Source organism: Sander lucioperca, chromosome 3, assembly GCF_008315115.2.
Source record: "Sander lucioperca isolate FBNREF2018 chromosome 3, SLUC_FBN_1.2, whole genome shotgun sequence".
In the NCBI taxonomy this organism is placed as follows: domain Eukaryota; kingdom Metazoa; phylum Chordata; class Actinopteri; order Perciformes; family Percidae; genus Sander; species Sander lucioperca.
Genome location: NC_050175.1, coordinates 38,931,842 through 38,948,391, shown reverse-complemented (window position 1 = coordinate 38,948,391; position 16,550 = coordinate 38,931,842). Strand labels below are relative to the sequence as shown.

The window sequence follows — 16,550 nt, the reverse complement described above, 5'->3', positions numbered from 1 at the left end:
CAGAGTGGTGATTGTTGGAACAGTGGAAAGATGAACCAAGACTGCTTTTAGTAGTTTTTATTAGTTTCTGTCCACTTAGAATGAAGTGTGTTTTACGATGATAAAAGTACTGATTATTTACATGGAGTCTGGTGGAGTTTGGTGATGGTGATTTCGGAACAGTTTCAAGTTAAACTAATAGGATCTTACTCTTTAACTAAAAGGTCTATCTCTGTAGGGATCCTTTCCATAATGTTGTCAGACACTTAGAATAATAATCTGAGTCTGTCAGCGGTAAAAACAGAACTTTTAGTGAACGTATATTAGAGGTGCGGACTGCAGGGATTTTACTTAATAGTGGAACAGTTTAAAAATGTTGTTCCATCATATCTTAGACACAAAAAACATGGGAAAACAGGGTCCAGGTTGAAAAAAAAACAAAACAAAGTTACCCTTTAAGTTTTTCTTTACAAAACATGACTACAATCTTACAGGAAGATGCTGCTAAAGGCCCAGACACACAGAGCCGACAGCCGACCCTCGGCAGAAAAGGCAGTCGGATTGATCAGTCTCCCCAAATTGGTCAAAAAAGTTCCTCAGAACACGCCAAAGCGACGAGACGTTATACGTCAGCAGGCGGCGCTAATCTGTATTGTTGCCCAAACATAAAAACCGGCAGCTGATTGGACGAACGCGTCACGTGGGTCTTGTTTCTCCGGAAATTCACAGCCAGACTGTCATGGCGGCTCGTTCAGAATACGATCTCATGTTGGACGAAAATAGTTCACCGAAACGTGTTTCTGAAAACATTTGAAGAGAGAAATAGGCCGTGCAGTTGCTGAATCTGTCTTCATTTCAGATCAACAAAGGTCAGTTTAAAAGATTTTCGTCACATTTTGAGAGACTCTAGTCACGCTCATCCCGCTCCCCGTTTCCTGGTTAGCTCTCCACCAATCAGATTGGTCAGTTGAGTCTGACTGCCGGCAGTGCCCGCCCCGCCGATTATACAGATTATTTTTCTACAAAATTAAGGCCGACGGCCCCTCGAATGGACGACGGCACAGAACACACCGAACAGACTCGAGTCACCGACCTCGCCAGACTGTCCAATGGCCGATTATCGGCTCTGTGTGTCAGCGCCTTTAAGACGGTTGTTGAATGAAGCAGGTTGGTGTAAAAGATGTGTGACGGTGTGTTGTCATCCTGCTGCCAGCTGCTGTTGGAGGCCGGAGCAGATGTGGAGGGAGGAGCCCAGCTGGACGCTCAGCAGAGCTCAGCCGAGACGCCGCTCCAGCTGGCTGCTGCTGCAGGTGTGTTGGTGGGGAAGACCTCCGTGGGTTTGCTCCATAGAACTAAATCAGTGGTTCCCAACCTGGGGTCCGGGGACCCCTCAGGGGGGCGGCAAAGATCACAGGGGGTGCGCAAGCCTTTAACTGGTTTGAGGTTGAGGTAAAAAAAAAATATTTGCACATGTTAAACAAATTATGATAATACACTAGAATATATAATGTATACAAAAGTCTGTATAAAAACTATGTATTTTTGTTCTCGCTGAAAATTGTAGGCAGGCTACTTAGTAGGCCAAACCTCCGGGACCTCTTAACCTGGGACCCTGCTGTCATCAGGTCAGCTGCTAGCTGCTAGCTGCTAGCTGCTAGCTGCTATCATCCCGCCACGGCATCACTATTTTATGAATGAAACATGGCGGAGAAACGTAAAAGTGCTGATAACTGCTCTCTATCAAAAAAGAAAGTAAGGCTCTATCTCAACAGTTACCTCAACTTCGGTTTGGGACGGGGGGCTCAGCTTTTCTTAGACATAAGTTGGGGGGGCGCCAAGGAAAAAAGGTTGGGAACCACTGAACTAAATCAGAGACTTTGACAACACACGGACAGACTCTGTACTGCAGTCAAACAAAACTATAGAGCAGCGGTCGGCAACCTTTTTAATATAAAGTGCCATTTTAAAATGTTCACGTTAATCAGTGTGCCATATCAGCATTAAGCCTGCCATCATCTACTGAGCCCGTTCAGGCAGTGTTATTTTTTTTCCCATTTGCGTCACATTCTGTGAAAAAGCCAATGAGTACTAGCCAATTAGAGACAGAGTAGGGCGGGTCTTCGTGCAATGCGGATGGGGAAAAAGTCAATGAAACTATTGACTGTTCTCCTGCCAATGGCTGTGAAAGACGCCATTTGACATGTGGATTTGAACATTTCCGAAAAACTCTCTTGTGCACTTATTGTTAGTGTGCCATTGGTTGAGCTACCGCGTGCCAATGGTATATTTACATGCTCATTGTTTAAGCAAAATGTGCTCATTTATTGCTTTCTGATACTGGGAAAGTCTGATAACAGTTTATCGCCCAATGTTTTACACTTGCTTAAATTAGTATTTAGAAGAATTGATTGGTTGGTAGTCCTCCAGTTAGTTACATATGACAATGTTACATGGTTTATTATTATGTTGTAACAAGAGATATCTCACGATTACACGTATCAGATCGGGCATTTTTATACTGATCGACAGTCACTCTTTATTGAAATTTATTGAAAAACGTCTGGTACAGGATATATAATCCTCTATTCTAGACTCAAGCAACACAAAACAAATATAAAACACATTAATATCATGATTGAAATGTTCTAACAATTCATAAATAAGTTACATAAATTACTGACAAGCTTTATAATTATACATTACACCTTTTGACAGGAAAAATGCATTCAGCCTACTCTTAAAAGAATTAATCGAAGGGGAACGCACAACTTTTTCTGGAAGCTTGTTTCATGACTTTGAAAAAGTTCTCTTTTCAGACCGGCATGTTCTAAGGGTAAAGTTTTAAAGAATTCCCTCGTGTCTCATACCTATTGCTCCAAATCTGAAAGATAGGCTCAACTGTTACATCATATATTCCCTGTACAAGCTTGAATCATATCACCTCTGTATCTCCTAAATATGAGAGGTGGTAAACTTACTCCGATCGTTTACGTCAGCTGAGCACAATTTGCGGCAGAGCGTAAACTTGCAAGTAACTTGGCATTACTCGTTAACATGGCTAAAATGTCAGCAGTGTGGATATTTTTAAACTAGCAAGTCAAAACAGTCCAACATCCACTTGCATTTAAAAACTAAGCATGCAACGGCATGCGGCGAGTTCACTGTGAGTTTGACAGAAATGCTATAGCTGCACTAAGTTTAATGTATTAAGCTGAAGATATCTTTTAGTTACTTTGTCTACTTAGTCATTTTTGTAAACAAAAGTGTGCAGCTCTGTTATCTTGGCAAATACAAGGAACGCATCAGGACTTGGTATCAGCAAATATTCAATATTTTGGAAATTGGATCGTGAGCGCAGGCGGAAAAAGCTGATCGGGACATCCCTAGTTGTAACCCATTACTTTCTTTTGGCAAACTTTCACCAAAACAATGACATGGATCTTTGCTCAAAGTATGCTTCAGTTTGCCTACATTTTGATATATTCTATTTAAATAATAGTACATGTACATGCAACACAGACAGGTGCATGTTGAGGTACAGATGATGCCTCTCTCTCTTGAATAAATCGAACAAAATCTTCTCAGGTTACTACGAGATGGTGAGCTTGCTCCTCACCCATGGAGCAGACCCTCTGCTCAGAGTGCATCATGGGAATTCACTGACATCACCGCTGTATGAGGACATGAACTGCTTCAGCTATGCAGCAGCACACGGACACAGGTGAGACATTTATCCAGACATTTAGAGCAGTAGAATCATAAAACAAATAGGAACTGTAAGCTGCCGTTTCACAAATAAAAGTAATGAGAAGAAGCCCCTTCAGGTGAAGAGTTGATCCAGTTATATCACACACATTTAAGGTCTGACTGTAACTATGATGGTTGCATTAAATACAAAATTCTTCAGCACACGCAGGTACTGACATGCTGAATATCCCAGGATCCCACAGGGAAATATCAACAAACTTTGGCGAGAATCCCCAGAAAATCCCAGGATGTCAGTTCCCCGTTTTCCTACCAAATTGAACATGTATATGCCGACTAATTAAATGTTTGAGCGTTGCTTGGGAGGAGACAGGCAGAATTTGTGGACAAGATGACAGAAGTTACAGACAGAGCTGAAGCTCGTCAAAGCATAGTGCCGGAAGGGCAGAAAATTGGCGTATCTACTAGGGTTGCACCGAATCCAGATTTTTGGGGTTCAGCCGAATACCGAATCCACTGGTTAAGATTCTGCCGAAACCAAATACATAATCCTACTCCCAGTTTTTAGCTGTGACTGTCCTTCCTGTGCCGTACCTGAAGTTGCTGCATTTTGGCTGCTGTCTATAGATTCCTTCATGCACAACTCGTATTCTTTCGGATGTTTCATACCAGATGTTGTAACAGCGGTGATGTTGTGTATAGTTTAGGGTCCTCGCCACCACCAGACTAATCAGTATTGCAGATTGAACATGTAGCTGGACTTGAATGGCCTTCTTTTGACTGAAAGTACTGCCAAACTACACTTTTTCTGCTACACAGTTCCATTTCCACTTTCTCACAGCCTACTGCATTGAACGCTCCACCTACGTAAACACCTTCCTGTAATCAACGGCGCCGTCATTACGTCGACCAGCGCCTAGTGCAAGCGTAGGGTTCGGTTCAGTGGAAAAAAATTCTAAGGTTGTGCAGAAACCGAACCCCGTCAAAAAGCCCAATATTCAGCCGAATCCTGGATTCGGTGCATCCCTGATATCAACTAGGGGTGGGGGAAAACACGATACATCATAGTATCGCATATTTTCTGTGACAATACTGTATCGATACACAGACGCCAAGTATCGATCTTTAATTATATGTGTTGGTCAGTTTGTCAGCTTGACACAATCCCATTTTGCAGCAATGAATTTGAAGTGAGATGAACAAACGGAGACATGTATCTTTTTTTTTAGATAAAACAGATGTTGACAAAGTTTCCTTTTGGGGACATAATTTGAAATTGGGAAAAATTTGAAGTTGGAAAAAAGGTAACATTGCAATATATCACTGAATATTGCAATAAGTTTAAAATAAAATCGTATCGTGACAGAAGTATCGTGATGATATCGTATCGTGACAGAACTATCGTGATGATATCGTATCGTGACAGAAGTACCGTGATGATATCGTATCGTGACAGAAGTACCGTGATGATATCGTATCGTGACAGAAGTATCGGGATGATACCGCATCGTGACAGAAGTATCGGGATATCGTATTGTGACAGAAGTATCGTGATGATATCGTATCGTGACAGAAGTACCGTGATGATATCGTATCGTGACAGAAGTACCGTGATGATATCGTATCGTGACAGAAGTATCGGGATGATACCGCATCGTGACAGAAGTATCGGGATATCGTATTGTGACAGAAGTATCGTGATGATATCGTATCGTGACAGAAGTATCGGGATGATATCGTATCGTGACAGAAGTACCGTGATGATATTGTATCGTGACAGAAGTACCGTGATGATATCGTATTCTGACAGAAGTATCGTGATATCGTATCGTGACAGAAGTATCGGGATGATACCGCATCGTGACAGAAGTATCGGGATGATACCGCATCGTGACAGAAGTATCGGGATATCGTATTGCGACAGAAGTATCGTGATGATATCGTATCGTGACAGAAGTATCGGGATGATATCGTATCGTGACAGAAGTACCGTGATGATACCGCATCGTGACAGAAGTATCGGGATATCGTATTGTGACAGAAGTATCGTGATGATATCGTATCGTGACAGAAGTATCAGGATGATATCGTATCGTGACAGAAGTACCGTGATGATATTGTATCGTGACAGAAGTACCGTGATGATATTGTATCCTGACAGAAGTATCGTGATATTGTATCGTGACATAAGTACCGTGATGATATCGTATTGTGACAGAAGTACCGTGATGATATCGTATCGTGACAGAAGCATCGGGATGATACCGCATCGTGACAGAAGTATCGTGATGATATCGTATCCTGACAGAAGTACCGTGATGATATCGTATCGTGACAGAAGTACCGTGATGATATCGTATTGTGACAGAAGTATCGTGATGATATCGTATCGTGACAGAAGTACCGTGATGATATCGTATCGTGACAGAAATACCGTGATGATATCGTATCGTGACAGAAGTATCGTGATGATATCGTATCCAATCAGCGAACAGAGGGAGTGGCTGAGAACGATGACGTTGAGGTCGTGCGCTAGTTTGAGTTGTAGTTCCATAATGGCGGCGGAGAAAGATGCGAGCGAAGCCATTCAGTCCGTTGTGGCAATGCTGCTGAATATCCAGAAGTTAAAGCCCGAGCAAGAACAGTCTTTGCTGAGTTGTGTTGGTGGCCATGATGTTGTGGCCCTCCTCCCCACGGGGTTCAGGAACAGTTTGATTTTCCAGCTCGCTCCGTTAGTGGTGAAGGAGTTGGCTAAGGCTAACGCTGGCAATGCTAAGACGACGTCACGACCAAACGTCGATTGGTTATGGCAGATCCAGAGTGGCTCTGGGCAGATCCAGTAGTTTTAAACTTCAACAGAGTACCCGCCTTCAAGGAAGTTAGCACTTGTCAATGGAGAGTGGCCAGACTCTCTGTACAAATGAAATGTACCAGAGTCTGGTAGGACCAGGCTAATGTACCAGAGTCTGATAGGACCAGGCTAATGGACCAGAGTCTGGTAGGACCAGGCTAGTGGACCAGAGTCTGGTAGGACCAGGCTAGTGTACCAGAGTCTGGTAGGACCAGGCTAATGGACCAGAGTCTGATAGGACCAGGCTAATGGACCAGAGTCTGGTAGGACCAGGCTACAAAATAAGCTCCACGTTGCTGTATATAAGACCATTAAAATGTAAAATAAAAGTATAGAGAAAACACAAAAAGAACATCCCAACGACAACAACATCATGCAGCCATTTACAGATTATAGACATGAAAACAGAATGAGAGATTAGTGTGTTAAATAGGCCAGTGAGTAAAAATGTGTCTTTAGCCTAGATTTAAAAACAGAAATGGACGGAGCACATCTGATATCCAAAGGCAGCTGGTTCCACATTTTGGGAGCAGCAACTGCAAAGGCTGATACAGAACAGTTAAATGAGGGGTTTTCATTTAAAATGCATGAAACAAAAACACACAAAGCCTCACCGGTCCTCTCTCTCTCTCTTCTACAGGAACATCCTGAGGAGGCTGCTGCTTCAGCCGCAGCACAGGAAGGAAGACATCCTCTCTCTGGAGGAGATCCTGGCGGAAGGAGTGGAGGATGAAGAGGAGGAGGAGGAGGAGGAGGAGGAAGAGGACCTGGAAGCTCCAGCTCTTGACTCCCTGAGCCCTGTTCCCCGGCTGTGTAAAGCCAGGATGAAAGCCCTGCAGCAGGCGGCCTACTACAGCGCCGAGCACGGCTACCTGGACGTTACCATGGAGATCAGAGACATGGGTGAGCTTGTGATGTCAAACTCATCCACATTTCTGTTTGGACTCAGGATGCACTGAAATGAAAATTCTTGGCTGAAAGCGAATCAAGTAAAAAAAACCCTGGCCAAATACCAAACACGGTTTCTTTGCATTTTTCCCCAAATATTCTTTTTTTTTTTACTATCTTGTCTTGCTTTTCAAAAAAAATATAAAAAATTGACCAAACTACAATTTTTAAAAATATTTATTTAACACTGACATTTTTTTTAACATTCAAGCAGAAACTATACCAACAAAGCACAATATAACTTACATTTTTTCGGTGCTATTTTCAGCCAACAATAATTTCGGTTGCCGAACATACAATGCATCCAGTAGTTTGGATGTGTGCAGGGGTTAGTTCTTTGTTTATCTCTAATTAGATGACAGATTATGCGATCTCATAATTCAACGCATAATCAGCCAAAGTCTGCAAATTTATGCGGGGGGGGGGCGCATTTTTTCAAATACGTCGCACTTTCGCCGCATAAATTGCCGATTTCCTCGCAAAATATGCAGGGCTTGCATGATTTCATAATCCCCGCATTTTTGTTGCAAAAAAGTCACATATATATCTTAGCAGAAAGTTGAGAAATGTTGCGTTTACGTCACACAAGAGCAGCCATTTTCCCCTGTTGCCATGGGAACGTTATGAAGTGACGTAATTACGCAACGTGAACATCATCGAAAAGCTGCAAACCCCGCGATGAAGCCACGATGAAACCACAGTTTTTGCAAGTTCCCGCAATTTTTGAAAGTTCCTGCAATTTCATCGCATAAAGTTGCATAAAATTGCATAAATATCCCGCATATTCCATCGCATTTTTTAAGAAAACGTGCCGCATAATCAAGGATTTTTGCCCGCAACAATCACAAAAAAACTCATTTTTCTGGAAGGACTGATTAGATTTTGTTTTGACTGAACAGTAGCGGCCATCACACACACCTAAACCACGCCCGTAGCTGCCGTTAGCTCCTCCCCGGACGCTGATTGGTTCTGTCCGCTGCGTTGATATCTCTGCACCCGAGTAGCAGTGCTTCGGCTGTACTTCCACCCAATATAGTCCCAAGTCAATATCTGCCTAGGAAATCGCCTAGTCTTAATCTGCATTGCTATTTGTACTCGTTGTGAATAATGCAGGCCACAAGAAGTACAGTGGTGTGCATAAGTTTACACACCCATGCTAAAGTTGACTAAAAAGAGGAATAAAAAAATCATCTTTTCGAAATTGATCTTAATGCCTTAATTAAAAGAGTGAGGAAAAATCCAACCTTTAAGGACACCAATTTTCTTTGTGAATGAATAATGTATCGTAAATAAATAAATGTTCCTACTTAAAATACAGGGGGCATAAGTCAGTACACCCCTATGTTAAATTCCCATAGAGGCAGGCAGACTTTTATTTTGAAAGGCCAGTTATTTCATGGATCCAGGATACTATGCATCCTGATAAAGTTCCCTTGGCCCCCACATCATCACATACCCTTCACCATACCCCCACATCATCACATACCCTTCACCATACCCCCACATCATCACATACCCTTCACCATACCCCACATCATCACATACCCTTCACCATACCCCCACATCATCACATACCCTTCACCATACCCCACATCATAACATACCCTTCACCATACCCCCACATCATAACATACCCTTCACCATACCCCCACATCATCACATACCCTTCACCATACCCCCACATCATCACATACCCTTCACCATACCTAGAGATTGGCATGGGGTACTTTCCATAAAATCATCTCTCAATGCAAATCAAACCAGCTATTAGGCTAACTGACATTAAACCATGCCAATCTCTAGGTATGGTGAAGGGTATGTGATGATGTGGGGGTATGGTGAAGGGTATGTGATGATGTGGAGCTATTTTAATTCCAAAGGTCAATGGAACTTTATCAGGTCCATCAAACGCAGTGTGCACGCTGTGACATTTCATTTCTAAAATGCAAAACAATAATACCTTTCTCACAGCTTATTCTCCAGCGTGTGAAGCTGTAAGAGCTGCTGTTGTGTGTCTCTAAAGAGCAGTATATTGTTCCGTATGTCACTGATCACCAAGGGATGCTGTAGTCATCCCCTGTTTTTAACGTAGCACTTCATATTGATATTCTAAGAGCTGCGTTGTTCCCCCGTCCTGCTGTGTCCAGGTGTTCCCTGGAGGCTCCACATCTGGCTGGAGTCTCTCCACAGAGCCCAGCAGCTGTGCCGGGACAGAGTCACGGTCTCCCTCCTCACAGAGTTCCCGTCCATCGGGACGGAGGACTACAGCCCCGAGCTCCTCTCCACTGGCATCCCGTTCATGTTCAGCATGCTGGAAACCAGCAAGGTACTGCTGCTCGAGACCTCTCTGTCGCTCTGCATGCTCTGTTTCCCTCAGCCAGTGACTGACTGTTACATGATGATTTCTATCTGTGTTCTAACTTACATGGGCATCTGTTACTGTAATGAACAGTCAAATCTGAACAACATAAAACAACAATTCCTGTATTAATATTACACTCCTACAGCTTAGAACATTTATTTAAAAAAAACACCAATAATCACTTGTATAATTACAATTTGGCATATCTAAACAAAATCAACAATTAGCATCAACAGTCATACCCCTTTAGCCTGGATGCCAGCCGAACTTAGCCCCGCTAACATTTGAGGTCGGGAAGTTCGGTCTGGACTTGATCCGTTGTGGAGCAACTGTGCTCCAACCAGAGCTGTTCGGACCAATCAAATTGTCAGGGCGGGCTTTATACGATGAACAGTAACGTCACCAAAGAGCGCTCGGGTTGTATTTGTTTATAACAAAGATGGCTGCCGCTGGAGAATTGAGATGTGTAGATTCCGCCATGGCGTCTGTTATAGAAGATATCGACAGCGCATTCATTTTAAAAGAGGAACAGAGAACCGCGATCACGGCATTTGTCGATCGGAAAGATGTTTTTGCAGTCCTTCCTACGGGAATCGGCAAAAGTTTAATTCATCAGCTGGCCCCGATGGTCGCTAAGAAGATGGGGGGCTCTGATTGGTTGGAGGTCTATCCAATTGAGTGCAGAGGCACCCCTTAGGAGGGGGGGTGTCAAACTCAATTTCACTAGGGGCCACACTGGAAAATAAGAATCACATCAAGAGCCAGTTTGTTGGCAATACTACTGTCTACACTGCACTATAGTTCTTGTCCTGTCTATGCTCCACCTGTCTATACTTGTATATCACGTTGCACTTTTCTGCTTTTTTGCACTTCTGGTTGGACGCAAACTGCATTTTGTTGTCTTTGTACTTGTACTCTGCACAATGACAATAAAGTTGAATCTAATCTAATTATATTTTTAAAGGTAGGCTACTTAGAACGACCTGTTTTCACAGCCTGAATATGCAAACTTTTCAGGTTTTGGTGGAATTTCTGAGTCTCAAAGTCGGCGAATCTGCCAAATTCTGCTTTGAGTGTTGTGTGATTGCAGTTTGAAAAAAAGTTTTCTTGGCTTTCTGGTTTGGTGAACAACTAGGTGAACCAACAATTTAGTGTGAACCTAAACTGATGATTGATGAGGGTTGGATCAAAATTTGCGCAGCAGCATTGGCAGCAAAAACTGTCCTGTCCTGTTAGTAGTGTCCTGAGGAGTGTCCCGGGACAGTCAGACACTGTCCTGACTCCCATGACAGTGTCTGATAGGGGTGGGGGGAAAAGATCGATACAGCATAGTGTCGCGATATTTTCTGTGGCAATACTGTATCGATACACAGACGCCAAGTATCGATCTTTAATTATATGTGTTGGTCAGTTTGTCAGCTTGACACATTCCCATTTTGCAGCAATGAAATTGAAGTGAGATGAACAAACGGAGACATGTATCTTTTTGTGTCTGACTGTCCCAGGAGAGTCATGGGAGTCATAGGACAGTGTCTGGGAGTCACAGGACAGTGTCTGGGAGTCATAGGACAGTGTCTGGGAGTCACATGACAGTGTCTGGGAGTCACAGGACAGTGTCTGGGAGTCATAGGACAGTGTCTGACTGTCCCAGGACAGTCATGGGAGTCACAGGACAGTGTCTGACTGTCCCAGGACAGTCATGGGAGTCATAGGACAGTGTCTGGGAGTCACAGGACAGTGTCTGGGAGTCACAGGACAGTGTCTGGGAGTCATAGGACAGTGTCTGGGAGTCACAGGACAGTGTCTGGGAGTCACAGGACAGTGTCTGGGAGTCATAGGACAGTGTCTGGGAGTCACATGACAGTGTCTGGGAGTCACAGGACAGTGTCTGGGAGTCATAGGACAGTGTCTGACTGTCCCAGGACAGTCATGGGAGTCACAGGACAGTGTCTGACTGTCCCAGGACAGTCATGGGAGTCATAGGACAGTGTCTGGGAGTCATAGGACATTGTCTGGGAGTCACAGGACAGTGTCTGGGAGTCACAGGACAGTGTCTGACTGTCCCAGGACAGTCATGGGAGTCATAGGACAGTGTCTAGGAGCCACAGGACAGTGTCTGACTGTCCCAGGACAGTCATGGGAGTCATAAGACAGTGTCTGGGAGTCATAGGACAGTGTCTGACTGTCCCGGGACAGTCATGGGAGTCACAGGACAGTGTAGAGGACAGTGTCTGACTGTCCCAGGACAGTATCTGGGAGTCATAGGACAGTGTCTGGGAGCCACAGGACAGTGTACAGGACAGTGTCTGACTGTCCCAGGACAGTGTCTGGGAGTCACAGGACAGTGTCTGACTGTCCCAGGACAGTGTCTGGGAGCAACAGGACAGTGTCTGACTGTCCCAGGACAGTGTCTGGGAGCCACAGGACAGTGTACAGGACAGTGTCTGACTGTGCCTCAGGACCTTTTAAAGGATTGTTCCAGGCCTATGTTCAACATGATGACATGCCAGCGGTCTGGATTGTCATGCTGTGTTTTCCTCTGCAGGACTACGTGGTAACCAAGCGGCTGGCGTCCGTGTTCTCTCACTGCTACGGCGACGCTCCCGTCCCGGCCATCCCGCCCATGGACGTCACTCTGTCCACACAGCTGGGTAACGCATCACCGCCGCCGTGCGACAACTCACCCTTTTCTACATCTGACAAACACTTGAAGGATTTCACGGCCGTCTCTCTGTCCTCAGACATTCACTTCCTGAACAACCGCGAGATGTCGGATGTGACGTTCATGGTGGACGGGCGTCCTTTCTTCGCCCACCGCGTACTGCTGATGTCCGCTTCTGAACGGTCTGTCCTCTGAATTAATAAGTTCAATCATCCCTGCTGTTCTTGTCTGCCTAAATGACAGTTATTTTTGTTGTGATTAACTATTTTCAGTTGTATTATAGACATAAATCAAGAAAAGATCATAATAATCCAGATAATCATCCACATATTAATCAACAATGAAAATACTTGTTAGCTGCAGCCCTAGATCTAATAACAAATCATGTATATACCAGTCCCTCCAGAAAAACATGATTATGCGATCTCATAATTCAATGCATAATCAGCCAAAGTCTGCATATTTATGCGGGGGGGGGGGGCGCATTTTTTCAAATACGCCGCACTTTCGCCGCATAAATTGCCGATTTCCGTGCAAAATATGCGGGGCTTGCATGATTTCATAATCCCCGAATTTTTGTCACACATATCTTAGCAGAAAGTTGAAAAATGTTGCGTTTACTTCGCACAAGAGCAGCCATTTTCCCCTGTTGCCATGGGAACGTTATGAAGTGACGTAATTACGCGACGTGAACATCATCGAAAACCCTGCAAACCCCACGATGAAGCCACGATGAAACCACAGTTTTTGCAAGTTCCCGCAATTTAATCGCATAACATTGCATAAATATCCCGCATATTCCATTGCATTTTTTAAGAAAACGTGCCGCATAATCAAGGATTTTTGCCCGCAACAATCACAAAAAAACTCCGCATTTTTCTGGAAGGACTGGTCTTATAAAGAAACTGTGGCGAAATGGGCTACAATTCTATAAGTCGTCAGTAATATCATTTTCAAAATCAAACTACCAAGATTCCCCTGTATCTGCTAACGTTTACTAACACAACATATCAGACACACATTACGCTGGGTTTTTCAACTGCAACTAAAATGTGCTAACGATTTCAACTTTTGGTATCAGTTTACATCTGGCACAACTGTTTGGTACCTTTTCTACTCCAGGCACACACTTTGCCGTTTAGTTGGAATAACGTCATATTACATGCAAAAAAATAGTTGTCATTGCTACAATGCTTACTACAATGCTACTACTACTAACACATTTACACTACCGGTCAAAAGTTTGGGGTCACTTAGAAATGTCCATTCCAGACATAATACCAGCTGAGATCAGTTGCATTGTTTTTTTAATCAGGGCAGCAGCTTTCAGATGACATTATGTGTTTACCTAATTGTAAAAGGGTTCTCCAATGTTTTCTCAGTTAGCCTTTTAAAATGATATCAGATTAGTAAACAGAAAGTGCCTTTGGACCATAGGATGAATGGTTGCTGATAATGGGTAATGTAGATATTGCATTAAAGATCTGCCACTTCTTTCTACAACAGTTGAGAACCCTTTTGCAATTATGTAAACACATAATGTAATCTGAAAACTGCTGCCCTGATTAAACAGACAATGCAACTGATCTCAGCTGGTATTCTGTCTGGAATGGACATTTATAAGTGACCCCAAACTTTTGACCGGTAGTGTGTGTGTGTGTGTGTGTGTGTGTGTGTGTGTGTGTGTGTGTGTGTGTGTGTGTGTATATATATATATAGGGCGCCTGGGTAGCTCACCCATATATAGAGGTTTACTCCTCGATGCAGCGGCTGCTAGTTCCACTCCGACTTGCGGCCCTTTGATGCGTGTCTTTCCCCCTCTCTCTCTCCTATCATGACTTCAGCTGTCCTTCAAAATAAAGGCCTAAAATGCCCCAAAAAATTATCTTTAAATAACAAACAAATATATATATATATAAAAACTCAGCAGGAGTACCAACTGCTTGAGCAAACGTTTGCCAAGCTAGCTGTTAGCATCCCTGTATCATAAAGTAGGCTATAGGAAGATTACAATCTTTTCATTTGCACGTATAGCATGTGTGTATACACGGCAGAATATATTGGAGGCACGTTCGCGAGTCTGCCCTCTCATTGGCTAAACTCGGAGTCAACTTTGGGAGAGCGGTGAACATCCGGGCACTTTTGAGGCCGTTAGCGGATTTCGCTCATACCGCTGTTCTCGTAGGGAATGAATTGAATCGCTCCGCTCTGCCGTTATTTCAGCGGCCTGTGGAAACCCAGCGTTAAACTTATCACGCCACGCATCAATTGTAAATAAGGAAAGAGTGCTTCTAACTTTTAAGGCAAGGCAGCTTTATTTACAGTGCAGTATAAGAAATGAACAATTATTTAAAGAACATTAAAAAGAAAGGTCTTCAGCCTTGATTTAAAAGAACTGAGAGTTGCAGCAGACCTGCAGTTTTCTGGGAGTTTGTTCCAGATATGTGGAGCATAAAAACTGAATGCTGCTTCCCCCTGTTTAGTTCTGACTCTGGGGACAACAAGCAGACCGGTCCCAGACCACCTGAGAGGTCTGGGTGGGTCATAGTGTAGCAGACCTGACCAGGACCACCTGAGAGGTCTGGGTGGGTCATAGTGTAGTAGACCTGTCCCGGACCACCTGAGAGGTCTAGGTGGGTCATAGTGTAGTAGACCTGTCCCGGACCCCATGAGAGGTCTGGGTGGGTCATAGTGTAGTAGACCTGTCCCGGACCACCTGAGAGGTCTGGGTGGGTCATAGTGTAGTAGACCTGTCCCAGACCACCTGAGAGGTCTGGGTGGGTCATAGTGTAGTAGACCTGTCCCAGACCACCTGAGAGGTCTGGGTGGGTCATAGTGTAGTAGACCTGTCCCGGACCACCTGAGAGGTCTAGGTGGGTCATAGTGTAGTAGACCTGTCCCGGACCCCATGAGAGGTCTGGGTGGGTCATAGTGTAGTAGACCTGTCCCAGACCACCTGAGAGGTCTGGGTGGGTCATAGTGTAGTAGACCTGTCCCAGACCACCTGAGAGGTCTGGGTGGGTCATAGTGTAGTAGACCTGTCCCGGACCACCTGAGAGGTCTGGGTGGGTCATAGTGTAGTAGACCTGTCCCAGACGACCTGAGAGGTCTGGGTGGGTCATAGTGTAGTAGACCTGTCCCAGACCACCTGAGAGGTCTGGGTGGGTCATAGTGTAGTAGACCTGTCCCAGACCACCTGAGAGGTCTGGGTGGGTCATAGTGTAGTAGACCTGTCCCGGACCACCTGAGAGGTCTGGGTGGGTCATAGTGTAGTAGACCTGTCCCGGACCACCTGAGAGGTCTGGGGGGGTCATAGTGTAGTAGACCTGTCCCGGACCCCATGAGAGGTCTGGGTGGGTCATAGTGTAGTAGACCTGTCCCGGACCACCTGAGAGGTCTGGGTGGGTCATAGTGTAGTAGACCTGTCCCGGACCACCTGAGAGGTCTGGGGGGGTCATAGTGTAGCAGACCTGTCCCGGACCACCTGAGAGGTCTGGGTGGGTCATAGTGTAGCAGCAGATCAGAAATGTATTTTGGCCCTAAACCGTTTAGTGATTTATAAACCAGCAAAAGTATTTTGAGATCAATTCTTTGAGTGTAGAGACTTTGACGCTGCTGACAGATGGAGCTGGCTGCAGGATTCTCTCAAATTAGAACAACTGGTTTCCATTGGGACGCCAACATGATGCTGGAAAATGTGCTACATAGGGACTGCTCTTGTTTTTATTAGCCCTCTTATTCGCCTACATCGGTGCTTCTCACTTGTTCTTATTGTTTACACAGTGGCACTCATACGTTTATGAACCCATGCTAAAGTTGACTAAAAAGAGGAATAAAAAAAACATCTTCTTGAAAGTGATCTTAATGCCTTAATTAACAAAAATTAGGAAAAATCCAACCTTTAAGGACACCAATTTTCTTTGTGAATGAATAATGTATTGTAAATAAATAAATGTTCTTCCTTAAAATACAGGGGGCATAAGTCAGTACACCTCTATGTTAAATTCCCATAGAGGCAGGTAGACTTTTATTTTGAAAGGCCA

At 44.2% G+C, this 16,550-nt stretch overlaps 1 protein-coding gene across 1 annotated transcript in view; it reads left to right on the top strand.

The window, feature by feature from the left end:
- The window catches only part of LOC116067347 (ankyrin repeat and BTB/POZ domain-containing protein 2-like), a 74,507-nt gene that overhangs the window by 48,622 nt on the left and 9,335 nt on the right, over positions 1-16,550 (top strand). The window contains exons 8-13 of the mRNA XM_031323777.2: positions 1,193-1,289; positions 3,565-3,700; positions 7,176-7,438; positions 9,631-9,809; positions 12,391-12,496; positions 12,587-12,689. Of these exons, the coding sequence (XP_031179637.2) occupies positions 1,193-1,289; positions 3,565-3,700; positions 7,176-7,438; positions 9,631-9,809; positions 12,391-12,496; positions 12,587-12,689 (884 nt within the window). The remainder of the gene's footprint in view (positions 1-1,192; positions 1,290-3,564; positions 3,701-7,175; positions 7,439-9,630; positions 9,810-12,390; positions 12,497-12,586; positions 12,690-16,550) is intronic.